The sequence below is a fragment of the Varanus komodoensis genome, unplaced genomic scaffold (assembly GCF_004798865.1).
Source record: "Varanus komodoensis strain SLA01 unplaced genomic scaffold, ASM479886v1 scaffold4, whole genome shotgun sequence".
Lineage (NCBI taxonomy): Eukaryota > Metazoa > Chordata > Lepidosauria > Squamata > Varanidae > Varanus > Varanus komodoensis.
This window is the reverse complement of record NW_025335941.1, coordinates 9,115,599-9,133,552: the sequence shown is the minus strand read 5'-3', so window position 1 is coordinate 9,133,552 and position 17,954 is coordinate 9,115,599. Positions and strand designations below refer to the sequence as shown.

Genomic DNA, 17,954 nt, shown 5'->3' with positions numbered 1-17,954 from the left:
GACACCTGTATTCCAAAACATCTGGAAAGAATCAGGTTGTCTACCTTGTTGAGTAAAGCCTAATCTAGAGGCTAATCAAAGGAATTGAACTTATTAAAAGATTTTGTTTACACAATTCTCAGTTGATCCTAAATGGATCTCTCGTAGCTCCAATTAAATTTGCAGCTGTATTGCTTCTTTTCTATATCTTTTCTCAAGGAAAATTAGATTATTCAAAACTACCATGTTTGAAGCTCAGCTATCAGGTCAGAAAAGGTAGCACTAAGTCTAGGAGGTCACTGGTTTAGTTAACAAGCAATGTCAAGGAAGCTGTTAGAGATAAGGCCTCCTTCAGAAAATGGAAGCCTTGTCAAAGCGAGAAAAATGAAAAGGAGCATGCATAAGGGAGATGCAAGCAGATAATTAGATATGTAAAAAGCATTTTGAGATGCATATTACTAACAGCATCAAAACTAACAATTCTTTAAATATATCAGCAGCAAGAAACCAGATAGAGAGGCCTTTGGACCATTGCATAATGAAGTTAAAGGAGTGCTATAGGAAGATAAGATGATTGTAGTGAAGCTGAATTATTATTTTTTAAAATCTGCCTTCTCTGCAGAGGATACAGGACAGATACCTGTGTATGAACGCACATTTTCAGGACGAGAGTCTGGGGAACTGAGACAAATAGTGGTGGCAAAAAATGACATTTTAAATCTTATTGACAAACTGAAAGCTAATTACTGGGCCCAGATGGCATTCATCCTAGAATTCTTAAAGAAAAAAAATGTCACATGTCCCTAAGACTCTGTACGAGAGAATTGGAGAATGACCCATGTAACACCAATTTTTATAAAGAGTCCAGGGATGGAGGGGAGGAGCCTGGGAAATTACCAACCAGTTAGTTTAAAGTGAATTGGTTGAGAGTGTTATTAAAGAGAAACTTAGTAAACATATAGGAGGGCAGACCCTGCTGAAAAAGAATCAACATGATTTCTGCAAATGTAATTCCTGTAAGTGTTACTAAATTTTTAGAGTTCTTTGAGAGTGTCTGTGTTGTCAGAGGTGATCCAGGAGACTTTGCTTACTTGGAATTCTAAAAGGTTTTTTGACAAAGGCCTTCACCAAAGATTCCTGAACAAACTTAGCAGTCATGCTATAAGAAGGGAGGTCCTGTTACAGAATAGTAGCAAGTTAAAGTATAGGAAGAAGTACATGGGTATGAACGGTAAATTACTCCAATGGAGGGATGTCATTACTAGGCTCCACAGGCATCTATCTGTCTCAAGCCAAATGCTTTCCAACTTATTCATATGTGATCTGGAACTAGGAGTGAACATTGAAATGGCCAAGTTTGCCAATGGCACCAAATTATTTAGGGTAGTCAAAACAAAAAGCAAAGGGGAGGAGCTCCTAAAGTATCTCTGCAAGCAGGGAGAATGGGCATCAAAATGACAATTGCAGTTGACTGTAAGCAAGTATAAAGTTATGCATATTGGCACAAAAAATCCCATCTTCAGATATTAGCTAATGGGATCTGAGCTAGCAGTGCCAGACCAAGAAATAGATTTTGAAGGACAGCTCAGTGAAAATGTTAACCTAGTGTGCACTGCATTGAAAAAGGCGAACTCCATGTTAAGTATCATTGGAAAAGGAATTTAAAATAAAATAGCTAATATCATACTGTCTGTTTATTCAAAGCTGTCATGTGTCTGCACTAGATTATTATTATATTATTATTATTATAACATTTCTATGCCGCCCCTTGCCGAAACTAGATAATGCGTACAGTTCTAGTCTCCTTATTTATAAGAGGATGTTGTAGAGTTGGAAAAAGTACAGAAAAGGGCAACTAAAAGGATCTCAGGGCTAGAGCGACTTCCCTATAAGAAAAGGTTACAGTAGTTGGGCTTATTTCGTTTAGAAAAAAGGCATGGAAGGGGAGTCATGACAGAGATGTACAGAATGATGTATGGTGTGCACAAGGTGGATAGGGAGACATTTTTCTCCCTTTCCCATAATATTAGAACCCAAAGGGTTCATCTCATGAAGCTTACTAGTGGGAGATTCAGGACAGATAAAAAGAGGCAGTTCTTCATACCATGCATAGTTAATTGAATTCACTTCCATAAGGTGTAGGAATGGGCACCAATTTGAATGGATTTTAAAAGGGATTGGATAAATTCATGGAGGGAAATTATTCTTATGTTCTAAGCCAATTCTCAGCTCTAAGGCTGTTCCTGCTAATTATTAGCAATATATTCTAGGTGCTCTGATGTCACATTTTTAATGTATTGTCTGTCTGCAATAGTATGCAACATTTTTATACTTAAATGGTCTTGTATTTCTGAGGTGCAAAACAAGCTTCTCATACTACTCGGTGCTCTTTTTCATACTGAGGTGGAAATCTACATGATTCTAATTACGCTAGATGTTACTGATTGCTTAGAGCTAAATTAGACAAGACACCACACAGAAGGGTAACAGTAGTGGGACTAGCTCTTATAAAGTAAAAAGCTAATTGGGGAGGGTTTTTTATCCTTGTAGGTGGCAGCACGGAGTTTTAACTCTTTACCTCCATTGCAATTCTTGTCTCAGTCAGGTCTGCTGTACCTGCCGTGGCATGAGGCAAAAAGCATGTGAGCCCATCCAGTACAAACATTAAGCATGGCAGAAGTAATCTGGATTGGTTTTGCAGCACTGGGGCAAAGGTTTGATGGGACTAGCTAAGCGTGTGAATGGGTTCTCATCTCATTTGACCCCCTGAAAATCTCCACTTGTGTGGCAGTGTTGAAGCTTTGTCAGACACCTTGACTCAGGTTTTTTAGTTTCGTTGTGATGCAATGGAAAATTAACTTGCGAAGTTTGATTTACAGCAAAAGCGAGCATTCATGACAAATTCCTACATGCTGATTTCCCAGAGCTACCCCTGGACTGAATGTGACTCTTTTTAATTTCCTTTTGTTTTTCAGAAATGTTATGTTGAATATCTCAGATGGAAAATTATCAGAACATGAAATTATGACCATTGGGCGATATTACAGTGCAAGAGATGAGAATGAGATGGATGCCACCTTCCTTCTAGCAGTATCCCAGGAACAACTGAAGAAGAGTAACTTTGAGAATTTTGGCCAGCTCTTTGCTGCCTTGGCCTACAACGACCGGGAGAAGTAAGGAATCTCTTTTCTATTTAGGGGGCTGCAAGGCTTGATTCTGTATCAATCCATATTTAAACAAACAAAAAACACATACTATTTTTCCTTCCAATCTTTCTACAAATAGGTAGTGTATCTTTGCTCCCACTGTAAATAGTGGAAATTACAATCTGGGTCTAAGCACATTTTTTTCTTGGAAACATGTCTCCATTATATAGGATGGACTCCATTCCTTAGGACTGAATGATGTTTCCTTGTAACCCTGAAGTCAGAGATGGGCAATGTTTTTGCCCCCAAGCATTGCATGTAGGTATGATCAGACACACATAGACACACATTCCTCCCCTCCCTGCATCTTTATCCCAGCATATAGGGACAGGGAAGTTTAAACCCATCTCATGGGCATGCTTCCCCCACCGGCTGTTTTGTGCTGCGAATAGCTTTCCCAGTGCCAGTTGGTTATAGGGTGTGGAGGGGGAATGTGATTGAATCAAGAAAGCCTTTCTCCATGCACCATCTTCTACATCTAAATTGCATTCCTTTGTGAAGTGAGCTTAAAATGAGGAGAGTGGCTCATGGCCAGAGTGATTTTTGTGCATTGCCTTCCCCATCAAAATTGTGCTCCACACAGCCTGCCATTAACCTGAATGGCACAGGGAGATTTGGGAGTGCTGGCAGCTTGGGCATCTGTGCCCGCTGCATATAAGGCCTTACATACATCAATACAGGATGTATCTGTTTAAACTGCTTAATTCTGCTTTGAACATCTGCTATGATCATTTGTGATTTTGTCCTGCTCTAAGTGACTTGAGAACTTCTGCTTTTTTCCTTAAGTTGAATTCAACACAAGGAAAAGATGTTGTTTGTGGCCAAGTCAGCTGCAGCATTCAGGAAGGGATCGTGAATGGCACAGTGTTGCTCTTTTGCCTCCCTTCTTTCTCTGGCATGCTTTAAGATTCATGTTATTTTTTCTGTTTTTTTTTTCTCTCTTGCTGTGCTAAGTATCTTGTGACACTGTTATGGTCTGGATCTAATTACCACAGGGAAACATTTTTAATGCTGTTAACAAGTTGTAGGCCAAGCTAATTGAGTACATTCAAAGCTGTAGATTTGAAAGAGAAGATAGATTAATATTTATCTGTCACCAGCATTAAATGTGTGTTAGAGTTTTGGAGTTCTTCAGCAAGTAGGAGGGGTGGGGAGGATTTCTGGGGCCTGCTGTTAAGGCCAGGCAGGGTGGGCTTTGTGTTTGGAGTGCTCTTTTTCTCTTTACTCCTGCTCTGCTGAACAAGTCATTGGTGGAAATGACGAACTAGTTTCCTTCCCCTCTTGTACAACCTCAATGAGTTGAGGAAGAGCTTCTGGCAGGAACTTGGGGATTTGGGAAGCTATGTGGTACCCGAGGACAAGGGGCACAAGTGCTCCTCAGTCTTGGCTTTCTCTGATGCTGAAGAATTTCCTCGTGGGAAAAGTCCGAAAGAAAGGAACATTCCCTGTGACACATTTTACATGTTTTCCTTTTCACAAATGTTTGTGCTATTTTACTACTGCTTTTTAACACAGATTTAATCTCCTCTTAAATCAAGCATTATGTGTTTTCTTATTTCAACTAGCAGTGGTGGTGGTGGTGGTGGTGGTGATGATGATGTTGTGAATGACATTACTTCTGTTTGGGTAGGTGTGGATTGCTGTCCAGTAACACATGCAGGACCATTTGCAAGTCCTTCAGGATACCATTAGCAGATGACCTTCTGCGAGCACTACTGGCAGCGTAAGTCTCACTTCAAGTTGGTAATTATGTAGATCGGGGTAGAGAATATTTTCTGTTGAGTGCTGTGTTCCCTCAAGGACCATCTGTTAGGGGCTGAAGCTGCATGAGGGCATGTAGAACCAAGCATGAGTGTCACCCCTTTTTTTCTTTCTCCCCTTCCTCCCCACCCTGCAGAAAAGGGACAGATGTCTTTTGTCAGAGATCTAGATTGCTGAAGGCCACATAAAATTAAGCAGAGTCTGAGGCTGAGTATAGTGTGTCTAAGGTTTGATGATAAGTGAGTTACAGTGGAGACCAACAATTTTTAAGAGTTCAGAGTGGTTTGAAAGAGGACTTGCCTTCAGTGGTGTGTACATGCATTTCTTTTGTCCCACAGCTACTGAAATAAACATGCATGGGTCTGGGCATAGAGCCTTTGGACAGCAGGAATGAAAGATGCCTTGGTGGTCCCGCCTCATACCCACCAAAGCAATGTCTGTTGGGATCAACAGGATGAAAAGAGGAAGGCCACAAACTATGGTAACCTCTGGCATTGCTGGTGACATTGCCATGGTGACAGAAGTCATGACTTTGGCAATTCCAGAGGTCAGACAGTATGCCAAGGGGCCTCTACACACCTGCATGGCTTGCCATGCTCTCTGTTATGGTTGGAGTGAGACGGCCAGTGAAGACACTTGCTTCATGCCCTTTCAGGCCATTGTTGCAGTGATAGGGCCTGAGGAGAGGGATGCTGGGTGATGTAGCCTCTGTCAATATGAGACCGTTGGAGAACACAAAGGAAGCTACTTCCTGCCCTTTGTAAGAAGGCATTTGAAATGGTAGGGGAACCTTTAACTTTGCCTCAGGTGAAAGTGGGATGAGTTACATGCCAAATCAAACCATTGGAAGGGAGGAAGGCCTCTTTCTGCCCCAAAGGCACACAAGTAGTTATGCCTTGAGTCTCAGAATAGTTTTTCCCCATCTGACTGACCCTTCATTTGGGGTTCCAGAAGTTTGAGGACTGCTTCTAGAGTTCATTTCCTGCTACCTAGACAGCGATCCTCTCCCCATCTCCTGCTTGGAGGCCTTGTTATTATATTAGCAAACAATATAATGGATGGCACACATTTTAAAAAGTGAATCCTTTTAGAACAAGAAATGCAAGATGAACATTAAGCCCTCTTTATGCATCATCATAGGACTGCAGTAGATCAGTCTTAATGAAAATAAGGTATTATTAGTCCTAAAGAAATCTGGCTCCTTCATAAAACAAAAGCATTTCAGGGAGTTCCCTGCGGTAGGCAGATAAATGGCTTTTGCAATTTGCTTTTGCTATTTGCCACATATTCATCATCTCCGACACCTGGTCATGAGCATTAGTCAAAAAGAGTAAAATAATTCATTTTTAGAACTCCCACTAACCTGAACTGTGCTTTGGGATAACCAGAATCCAGGAGTGGAGAATTCTCCCTTCCGTGAAATAGTAATAAAATAGATGCAATCAGAGAAGAGATTATATACTATCACTTGTGATAAATGCATTGAATATTAAAACAAGGCTTTTCTATCTATAAAGCATGGAGAAACAATATGAAATTTGGATTTATGCCCTGATCCTAAATGCATTTTATAAGTGAGAGGTTGCTATCTCAGAATTGTATTAGTTACAATTCTGCAGGTTAAAACTGAGTTCAATCTCTCTCTCTCTGAATTGTGTTTAGAATCTGAAAAGGATTCTGTCAGCCTGAAAAGGAACTATAGAACTTCATATTGTGAAATATGAAATGGCCAGAGGAATATATTACTCATCTAAAATACAGGCATTAATTGAATTTGCTGTGGTTATTTGATTGCAATTAAGACTAAGGACTTGAACAGTTTACCATATTAGTGCCACATTTGTTGGATTATCCTTTGAAAACCTGTTCCAACAAACTTGAAAACTGTAGCATGTTCCCAGTTATTTTCCAGGTTATACAATACTATTTTTACAGGCCTAGAATGAATATGGGCTGTTTTTTGGCACATTAACACAGCTTGAACTCTGTCAGGGTCAGTGAAAAAGGAGATGATGAACAGGTGTCCAGCCTATTCTGTATGGGCTAGCACTCCCCTTGAAGGTAAGATGCACACCCTGGAGGTCCAGTTTTGTTGCTGGATAGGTCACGTGATCACCACAGACAGTTTTCTCCAGCCTTGTACCCCAGGTGTTTTGGATCACAACCCCACCATCACTAGCTATGCTTGCTGGAACTGATGGGAGCTATAGTCCAAAACTTCTGGAGGGCACCAAGGCTCTGACAGTACCAAAGCATCTTTCAACACTTAAGGGCAGCATACCAGCTCCAGCCTCTCCTGATTAGGGAGAGCCTCGCTGGAGTGGCCCACACTTTTGGAGCCTTCGGACAAGGCCGTTGCAGTCTGTTGCATGCAGGACTTCTTTTGAAGAATGCTCAGAAGCAGCAGTTCAGAATATAGCAGCTAGACTCGTACCTCGGACTGGCTTTCAGGAGCACATAATGCTGTTGTTGAAACCCTATTGACTTCTGATCTGTTTCCACATGCAGTTCGAAGTACTGGTGCTTACCATTTTTGAACTTGCCTGTACATTGAGCGCTCCATTAGAGACCTTTGTCCAGGTGCCCTTGCCTTCTGAGGTGGTGACTAGGGAGAGGCCTTATCTGGGAAGAAATCCCATTAAACATAAGTAGGATTTGCTTCTGAATAAACATACATTTGATTGCACTGGAAATCAGTTACTGGGAAAGGAATTGTGGAAAGAGAAGGAATGATAGCTGTCCTACTCCATTCTGCTTATTATTTGTTTCATTCTTAGTGTCACACTAGGTAAGAGCAGAGTGATCTGTTTGGAAACACATGTATGGGGTGAGGAGAATAGTGTACTGTAGAAAACCATGAGACAAAGCACTTCTTATTTTTCTTCTTTTTGCATATATACTGTAAGAGGGAAAGCAAGAAACTCTACTGTAGAGCCCTAGAAAGTTTCCCAAACAAAAGCCTATGACACAACTTCAGAAATGTGTATATATGCCTATTTGGCCTGCGGGGTTCTACCTCCAGGCTGCCAAAGAATTTGGATTGACTTATTTTAGAGAAGGGTCTTGAAGCTGGAAATTTAGAGGTTTCGAGGGAATGGAGTTGGGTGGACTGTAGGACAGAGGCAGGGAGCAGTAGCCACTAGAGCGGGACAAGGAATAGTGCAGGGCGTTGATCGGCCACCCATTCTTAACCACCAGATTTGTGAGTTTTGAAGGTTTAATCAAACACTAACCATATATTGCAAGCTTTCCTTCTTTAACCATGAGGGCTAGAACCTTGTTACTCTTATTTTTTGCTTTGGTAATTTCTGAGCCAGGCACATAAGAATACTATGAGCACAGAATACTAAAAGCCTATTAATGCAATTTAAGCATGTTAACATAATATACTGTTTCTCCACGTGATTCTTTTATGATATAAGCTAATGCTTGTAAAAAACAAACCCAAAAATTATTACAAGGGCCATAGAATTTAACGAAAGAGCACACTTATCATAAATCCCGAGTGCAAATCAGTTTTAATGCCAGTTGACTTTTATTGGGTGTGTTTGCCATTTAAACATAAAAGATTGGAAATAATTATTATCCAGGATTTTGGATTTAATCTCTAAAATTTTGGATAATTTATTGGTTCAGTATTTGTAAGTGATAAGTGATTGCTTGTCCCAAACCAGAATAATAAATGTAGTAATGCAAAACACATTTGTGGCATTTATCCAGATTCCCCATCAACAAGTGAAAGCAGCAAAATAGCTAGTGTTGTTCTGTCCTGGCTCAGGGACCATAAGCCTCATTTACTTCTACTTGGCCATGTTGGCCTTTCAGTAACTTTTTATGTAATTTAGAACTCTGGTATTTTTGTCTCCTTCATATGAAAGAAGAGTCCTACAATTATAAGGAGTGATTTGTGTCTGTTCATTGCTGTTGAAAGATTCAAAGACCAGTGAACCAATCTGCATCTTTAAGCTATCAGCCAACTTTTAGTTGCATTCTGCCCATGGATGGAAGCTTTTAACACAAATCATATACAATAGTCAGGTTCTGTGGAATTCAGAATTTTAAGAGGATCTCTTAAATCACCCTTCTGCAGCCCTGTTCTTAACAGATGCCTCGCATGTCCACAAGCCTCATCCATTCTAGTCAATGGCTAAGAATGCTGGGATTTGTGGTCTAAACATCTGAAGGGCAGTAGATGGAGAAGATTGTCCTAAATTATCAGCTGCCTCTACCTTGCAACAGCCAAACCAAGAGAACCACCATGATCACAACCACCATGTCAGCTTTATTTTCTTTTATATTGTATCAGTGGTTAATTCTTAAGATTCTCCTAAAGATTTTTAGTTGGCATTCCCACAATCATAAGGCATAGTAGGTAATTTAGCAAGGATGATTATATTAGAGGGTTAAACAAATCTGTTCAGCTATGTAGGAAACCATCATGAAGAATTTTTCATGATAGTATATAGATAATATATAATAAAGAAAAAATTGTTCTCTCCCTCTCTCATGAATTCATCTCCGTTTTGGTTTTATGATTTTCACAACTGTGTTTGTAAAACTTACATATTAAGCAAATAGAAACCATTTACCAAACATTTGAATATCAATCTGATTTTAGGTGTGAAGATTGTAAAGAACAAATAAATTATAAGAAGTTCGTTGATGGTCTGAACTGGAGAGAGCATCCAATTCCAGCTTTTCAAAACATTTTGATACCTCTACAGGTAAACCAAACTTTGTTTTGGACTAAAGGGCTGCACAAAAGTTCCAAGAATTCAAAGTTATACTTGCTGAGGATATAGAATGGCATTTGTTCATTGAAAAAACTGCTTCTATTCATAAAGTGTAGTAGTTTTACTTTTGCTTTTACAAGCTAATTGTGTTGTATGAACAAGTACTTCCTTCAGAAGCTCTTGAATGGAAAGGAGTTTTTGTAGCCAAAGCATAGACTAATACTTGGTAATGCATGAAATGAAAATAACCACTTTCCATGGATTTTAAAACTTAACTGCAATTATATGAATATTACTGGCCACATCTTAATTGGGAATTAAAACTAGTGACAGTTGGAACAGGACTATGCTCTTTGAGAAAAGTGTTCATTTAAATATACATGTGGCATTCATATCTGATGCATGCCACATGTTACTAGCAACTGAATATATCAACAAGTGAAGAAATGACCTCTTTCTAATATACTGCTGCCTGACATCAGAATTGACAGTAAAATCTTGAAAGTGCATTTATGTTTCAGGTGCTGAAATTAATATCACTAAGCATATTTTAATGGAGATGTGAGGCTAAGGGAAATAAATTTGTTGATATCAAGGAAGGAATGGAATTTGTATCCCCTGTTGGATCTTTGAACAATATCAGTTATATTTTCTCTTCCATGGTGCTTTAAAATAGAGTATTTCTGGAATGTTAGATTATGATGTTTGATACAGAGAAATTTCAGTCTGTATTTTTCATTTACTGACTAAATTTGAAGAGTTTTATTTAATTCAACTGCCAGTTTCTAAGCTAACAAGTCCTAGAAAATAAGTGTTCTCATCACTGGCTCTGTAATTTTGCAGATCTAGTTTGCTACCCTGAGTTCATATTTCCCAGCTGGATTAATTTCTAGCAGAAGAAACTAAATGATTGATGTCTTCAGATTCCAATGGCCTGGCTTAAAGATGATGACTTTCCATTCCTGACAGCTAGCAAACCAACAGAACCCTCAATAGTACATTAGAATAGTCTAGTCTGTCTTTATAATACTATTGCCAAATGCAGGTTCCAGACCCATCTATGGGATTAACAAATACTGTTGGTCCAAGGCTACTGATTAGTAGGTGTGCTTGATGGAATTAATCTTTGTTGATTCCAACATGAATTGCTCTGCTCAACATCCCCCAGACTAATGTGTGCATTGAAGCTTTTTTATCCATCAGTTCTTGCATTGTCTGAATGTTCAGATGCAGTGCTTGATTCAGTAATATTAAATATGTTCAGTAAGTCATGTCTGGGTAGAAAATATATGTGTATTTAAAGGCTTTATTTATTTATTTATTATTTAAAACTTTTATCTGCTGTCCCCTATGCACGGTATCTCAGGATGGCTTACAATATTTTATTTTATGCATGCTTTTACAATATTACTTTATGCATGCTTTTTTCAGAATCACGGATGAGCACAGAAATGGGTGGAACCTTATTTATAGGTGAACACATGCAGAACTGATACGAACCACAGATAGATACACCTACTAACAGTGAGAATTAGACATTAGGAACTAGAGGAAAATGTTGAGGAAAACATCAGATTAAAATATACGATCATGCCTAAATTCAAAATTTGGGTTTGTGAAAAACAAAAGGCATTACAATAAGACTTTCTGAAGTTTGGGTACAACTCAGAATAGCTCATTCTTGCATCCCACCCCCACACTTTTATTATGGTACATTTTGGGGCAGATGATGTAACGATATTGGGATCCCACTTGTGGTTTGTAAAAACTCACTTGTGTTCTTCACATTTTCTAAGATTTTGCCTGCCTTCAAATCTCTTCAAGGATTCCTGTCTTGGTTGACTTTTGTTTCCATCCCATCTGGAGCACTGCATGCCTCGCACTGCATGGCATGCTTTCTTCCTGGCTGTAGCCGTGTCTTGGAAAAGAGGTGGACAACACTCAGCTTAGGGGAGACAACATGGAGCCCTCCGTGGCTTCCCTGCTGCCACTCTTACATAGATGAAATGCAGTACTGTGATGGCAAAAAAAAGGCACAAAATTCAGTAGCAGACTGCTATGGAAATGCAAAGGTGCCAAATCTAGCATCTTTTCCAGGCAAATTTGATCCGTTTGAGTCTCCATGGTAATTTGCCACTAAATTTCAGATGGTACAGTAGTAAGAGAATTCCCCTGGTAGAACTGAGCAGCCTCTTTAGAAGAAAAGAATTCATGACACCAATAGGCTATCTTGGAGGCATCAAATTAAATTTAACTGTAACATTGTCAGTGTCAAAGGTGAGTTTATGCTACTGAAGTTTTTATTTGTTTCCACCCTTGTTTAGAGGGACCATTAGACTTTTGATGTGGTTATGTTGTATATTCCATTTGCAGGAAGATGTATTTACAGAAATAATAGCTGCGCCAATTCCTTTTTCCTTTCAGCATACAAGTCTAAACTTGTTTTCACTTCCTCTTCCCTTTTTTAGTATGAAGACGAATGGACTGGGCAGCCACCCACCCTTCCAGTGAAAAAAATCAAATACCTACCACTAATAGAGGATGTCTTTGGCATCAAAGATTAGCATAGACCACACATTGCACCTCTTATGAATAAAAGTTGTGATTTCCTTTCTCTGGAGCATTGCTGTACATTTTGATTTAAACAAAATAAAAGAATCATAGTTATAGATTTTTTGGGGGAATGTAAGTTTTATTTTTTACTTCAATGTATATGCTCTTATTTCATTCATATGCTTTTTGTAATTCTTTCAGACTCCAATAGACTGTACTGTAATGCAATATCACAATTAAAATAATTTAAATGTACCTTTATCCTCAGTTGTTATATGTGGAAAGGACACTAGTTTCCATCAGTTTTAGCTAAGGATTTTACTCCTGTCCTCCAATGTAATCAGACTCTATAACATGCTCTTTTCATTGTGCTGGATGAGGCTAGTTCAGTTGCTAGTTCAGATGCTGACAGGTCACTTGGTTTCTGAAGCCTTGCAGAGAAGGGGAAATCTGACCATTCATTGCTCTTAAAAGTCACAGAAAACTGCAGTCCTTGGGTTTGGGAAGACTTTAAAATTAATAATTTTGATCACAGCTCATCTTACATGCACTCACACGCACATGTGCACGGATGCGTGCGCACACACACATACAGAATTATATACCATATGAAGAAGTCGACTTCCTGAAAGACTTGCGGAAAAATCTGTGTAAAGGTTAACTTCCAAGCTTCTTTGATAACTATATTGGAAGGACCATCTTTCTTCAAAGTTACCAACAAAGTCAATTGTAACAAGTAACAAAGAAGAATAAATAGAAACTTGCACACCAAGAAGAAGAAGCTAGAAACCTTCCCCTTGTTCTATATGAGCAGGGAGGGTTACAAGTGGAAGACAAAGTTGGCTGTGATGCATGTAAAATTCCATGAACAAGATAGGGTGACCCTAAAAGTCTAATTTAGAAGAAACCAAATGGCCCGGAATTGCTTGGTGTTTCTTTTTGTCTTGCTTTGTCTCCCTCTGATTTCTTGTATCTGCTCCCTTTAGGGCACTGTTTTATTCATTGCTGTTGTTTTGTCAACATGGAATTTTATTTTTAAATAGTTACAAAGAATGACCACATCTAACAAGATAATAAGAGACAGTTTTTATAATGGGTAGGATAAATCAGCCTAAGGATATGTATCCGTCACCAATGGGTGGGTTTGCATGTGTAAGTTATCTAGTGAAACCATAGTCAGAAAAATATGTATTCATCTGTGTTTGGCTGGAATGTGATGAGAAATTTGAAGGGCTTCTAAACAGGAAATAAATAGAAACCATCAGTGTTTTTTGTTTTTTGTTTTTTTTGGTCATAGAACGCACCGGAACAGAGTTCCAGCACCTTTTTTTGACAGATTTTCCAAGTTTTAAAAGTAACTTTTGAAAATATGATGTTTGGTCCATGTGGATTTGAATTGCCCTGTTGAGCATAGCAGCTCAGCAGCAAAATCATTAAAACGGTGCATGCAGGCTGCTTGTGTGTTGAATCTGATGCTTGCGTACTTCGCACTGGTTGTGATGGCACTGCTCGGCTTGTGATTGGTCATGTGGTTGCGTGCTGAGTGCTTACTGCGGGCGGTGACCGTTATGTTTCATTACACAACTGACACGTGTGGGTGTGTGTACAGTGACTGACTACGTGCGAAAGGTAAATTCATGAGTTCCGGCACCCTTTTCTTACAAAAAAAGTACTGGAAACCATTATATTTGTGCTTCTTATTGTGTGTGCTTGTACCTGTATGTATCAAGTATTAGCCACTTAGAGTTCACAGTGAAAAGGCAGAATAAGTCTTTCATGATGATAGCAACACCAACAACCCTGTGTTGTTGGTTAGACAGATTATGCTACATCCAAGTTTTTTCCAATGAGTTCTGGTAGGATTCAGAATGTGTTTTAACAGCCTAGCCTCTGCCTGGCTCACCAAATTATTTGCTGTAATCCTCCCATAAATTCTAGCTGGCATGAAACATAGTCAAGGAACATGGGTGTTATTGTCTAAAACATGTGAAAGGCACCAGACCAGTTTCCCTAATAAATATACCCAAGCAACCATGCCAACATGCATTCTAGCTTGGCTCATCTTTGCTGCACACTTTATGACATCTGTAGAACTTTGGCATAGACGAGATCCCAAATTCACTGGAATTTGGAGAAATTAAATTGTATTTCCAAAGAACTTTGAATTGGGTCTGTATCATTCCATATGCATCCATTAAAGCAAACCCCCATTTTCTGTAGTATGCTAAAGTGCTGGATAAGATTAAATATACTCAAGATTTTAAAAAGATGAGTTCCTGTTCATAAAGATGAGCTGCTATGTTTTATAATATTATAAAAACATTGTATAAATGATGAAAGGTGGTGATAATGTAGGGTAGTATATATGTTCAGTTGCAATATAGGTGAACATATTGTATATTACTGTGCTACTTTATTCACAATATAAACAGAACTAGCAATTAAATTCCCATTAGGGTAATATATGTTGGTAATGGTGATAAACTGTAACTACCACACCATAACTAATGTGAACTGTATAGGAAGTATATAATTTAGAGACAATATCCCCATTAGTAGAGTTTATGGCTCAATAAACAACTCCCCCCCCCCGCCCCCAGCTAGGAAATGCAAAGCCATAAACACCAATGCTATTAATGCAGCAAGATTTCAGTTCCTTCTTTTGTTGGTGGTCTTGATATACCAAAGAGAAATGCTATCTCAGGAAAAAGAAACATTTATGCTGCCTGTATAAATAGCAATGAATTCTTTCAACCCACTGAGATTTCCTATCTTCTCCATGACCCAGGTGGTCTGCTAATAGTGATGCATTCAGCTTTCAACTGCAAGTGATAAAGATGCAGATAAATAGACAAATCAGAAATGAACAAAAGAATCCATTTATGTGGGTGGCATCTTCGTCTTGTCTTTTTCCTCTGGAAAAGTATCAAATTCCATTTTTTAAATCAATATCAATTTAAACTACATAAGTTTATAAAGATTGATAATAAAAATGAATTGGTATATTCCCTTTAACCTTTCTCCTACCAGACTTCTCTCTCTTTCACTGAGCAATAAATCTTTGTGGCTGAAATATTGCCATCATTGTCAACCTGAAGGTTAATTCACGCAATCCCTTTATAGCAAGAATTCCCTTTTTGTTTAGAGATGGGGGAGGGTGATTAATGAAATCATCTGAAAAGAGAATCAATCTTTCTCTGATATGTATGTATGTATGCATACTAAAACCCATGACAATTCAACTGCCAAAGTTCATTCTTCTAGCACCCAGTTAGTTAGGAATGCAGTGGTACCAACAAACACCATGATGTGTAGAAAAACATCCATAATGTTGATGGGCTTGTTTTGCTGCTCACCCAAACTAGCTGAGAGCCTTACCAACTGCTCTAACTTAATTTGTACAAGAAAGCTTTAGTAACATAGAGTGTTCTAACCCATCTGCTTCAGCTACAAATACTGTCAGTACTCAACACTAACCTTTTTGACTGCTTTTACCCCTTTGGCTGAGCTTGTTTATAAGAAATTAGCTTTCCTTTAAACGGCTATTGAGATTCATGTTTTTGACCTCTGAGGCCCCCCTGGCCTTTAGAGTGTTCTTATCTTTACCACAGAGGTTGCTCTCTTAGCAGCCAAAGGATTAACTACTTCAAGCCACCCAGAAATACCATCTTTTCATAAGTCTCCCGACACCACCTGGAAGTGTGATTTAATGTACAAAAGTTTAAGTTCATTTTTATTCTGTTTTTGTTCAACCCCCTTGGTTTGAGAATGGTTGTATCTCTCCAAAAAGTTGTCCCCAGGAAATGCTACAAATGGATGTGCTCCCTTCCTGTACATTAACACTGACAGATGTCATCTTAACAGTTCCCAGTGACTTTACAGACACAAACCACTTGAAAGGTCCTTACACAAACAATTCATGTGACACATTTTTGATGGGATTACCCAGTGCATGTCGGAATAATGTGGATGGCCAAGAAGCAACCTTTACGAATCAGATACAGTTTCCCCAAGCAATTTTATCTGCCCTCTCAGCACAGCTAAATACTAAGTCTGAAATGGCAAAAAGTCAATCAAGGTTTCCAATTAAAAATGGACAACACATTTCACTGTTACACTGAGTAAACTGTAGGTTGGGTAAAGCTTTTGGCAATATGTCCTTGGTAGGACAATGACCTCTTCCCCTGAGACCTAGGGCACTCTTACTCTGTCTAAAGTGTATGCAAATAGTAAGGGGGTGAGTAGGAAGCTAATATTTAGAGACTGATCCACCTGTTTCCAAGAGGAAGCATGGTGGTAGGGAATCCCTTGAGACTGTTGCTAAAGGACTGACTCCTTAGAGAGGGAGGGGGACACCTTGGACCCAAATACACCTTTGTCTAGGTGCAAATTTAGAAACAACCTGTTTAAATAGAAACATGGTGCATATCACCATAGCAGAGAAGACTAACTAGATGGCCTGTGTGCCCACTCATTCTGCCATCCTGACATAAACTTTTGATGAGTACCTTCTTTCTTTTCTTTCTTATGGTTCTTTGATTTTAAACCGACTTAGCTCATAGTTCCTGAGCTATAAACTGGCAGGTAAATGAATCAGTGGAAGAAAAACGTTGCAGTGAAACCAGAAGAAATTAACACCATAATAGTCAAGTCTGATTTTACACAAGCCAACTTTGTATCCGTGGCACAGAGCAGTGGCAGCATCATGTCTGTTCTCACTGGGCATCAGCATGGTGGTCTGCCCAGTCCAGCAAGCAGATCAAAGTCTAGCTAATGTCCTAGGTGGTGTTCTGTTTGTATGCACCAGATAGAACTCTAGAAATGCAAAAGTCCTGGGGCCTCCAAATGAGATTTGATTACATATGGATGGAGATGTTTTGATGCAGGGGTTGCCAACACTTTGGACCTGTATGCACATTTAAGAATGTGAAAAACAGCTATGGGCACCACCACAAAATGGCTCCCATGGAGGGTGTAGCCAGTCCCCTGCTATGGGGCGTGGCTAGTTAAGAGGTGTGTATCCAGTGGGCGAGATAAATATCAAGGCTAGAGGCTAGGAGGAAGAGGAAAATAGAGTTGCTTCCTGACCCATCTGATCTTCCTTTCCCCACACAAACATTTTCTCTCTCTCCTCCCAATCTCTAGCCATGTTCTTTCCTTTCCCCATTCCCCCCTGTGTTTCTCCCACCCTCATCCTTTACCTTTTTTCTCTGCCTTCCTAGCCTCTAACCTTGCTCCCCCCTGCCTCCCACACTTTTGTTTTTCCTCACCACTCCCAGTCTCTGTATTTCTCTCACGTAGCTCTTTACCTCTATTATTCCCACTCCTTGACTCATTTTTTCTATCCTTTCTTCCCTTGTCATCTCTTTCTGCCTGCTAAGTGGGCAGGTTCAGGAATAGGAATGAGAACCTACTTCACGGACAACTTTCAATTTTTATTTTCAAAAATACACATCTTTGAAGGGGACAGGAAGTGCAAAGCTGTGCTGGAAGCACTGGTGGTTCCTGTGGGTGTTATGGTGGCACCACACCTGCTGGCACTGCATTGGCACCCCCTTAGGTGAAGACACAGATTCGGAGCCTTTCATCCAAATGCTAGAACTTGTCTGCAGCACCATGGGCTGCACATAGCCTTGCTGCTGCCGAAGTAGTGAAGAAATATTCTAGAAGAAGCTGAGCTGAGCGTTTGTCTCATTCATATGGAAAGTCTGCTGCTTGAAGA

At 39.4% G+C, this 17,954-nt stretch overlaps 1 protein-coding gene across 3 annotated transcripts in view; it reads left to right on the top strand.

The window, feature by feature from the left end:
• EFHC2 (EF-hand domain containing 2) overlaps positions 1–13,496 on the top strand; it is an 83,594-nt gene extending 70,098 nt beyond the window's left edge. For all 3 annotated transcript variants that reach the window (XM_044442768.1, XM_044442767.1, XM_044442769.1), the window contains exons 12-15: positions 2,955–3,152; positions 4,816–4,908; positions 9,565–9,670; positions 12,148–13,496. In XM_044442768.1, the coding sequence (XP_044298703.1) occupies positions 2,955–3,152; positions 4,816–4,908; positions 9,565–9,670; positions 12,148–12,243 (493 nt within the window). In that variant the 3' untranslated portion in view covers positions 12,244–13,496. The remainder of the gene's footprint in view (positions 1–2,954; positions 3,153–4,815; positions 4,909–9,564; positions 9,671–12,147) is intronic.
• Positions 13,497–17,954: the final 4,458 nt, after the last annotated feature.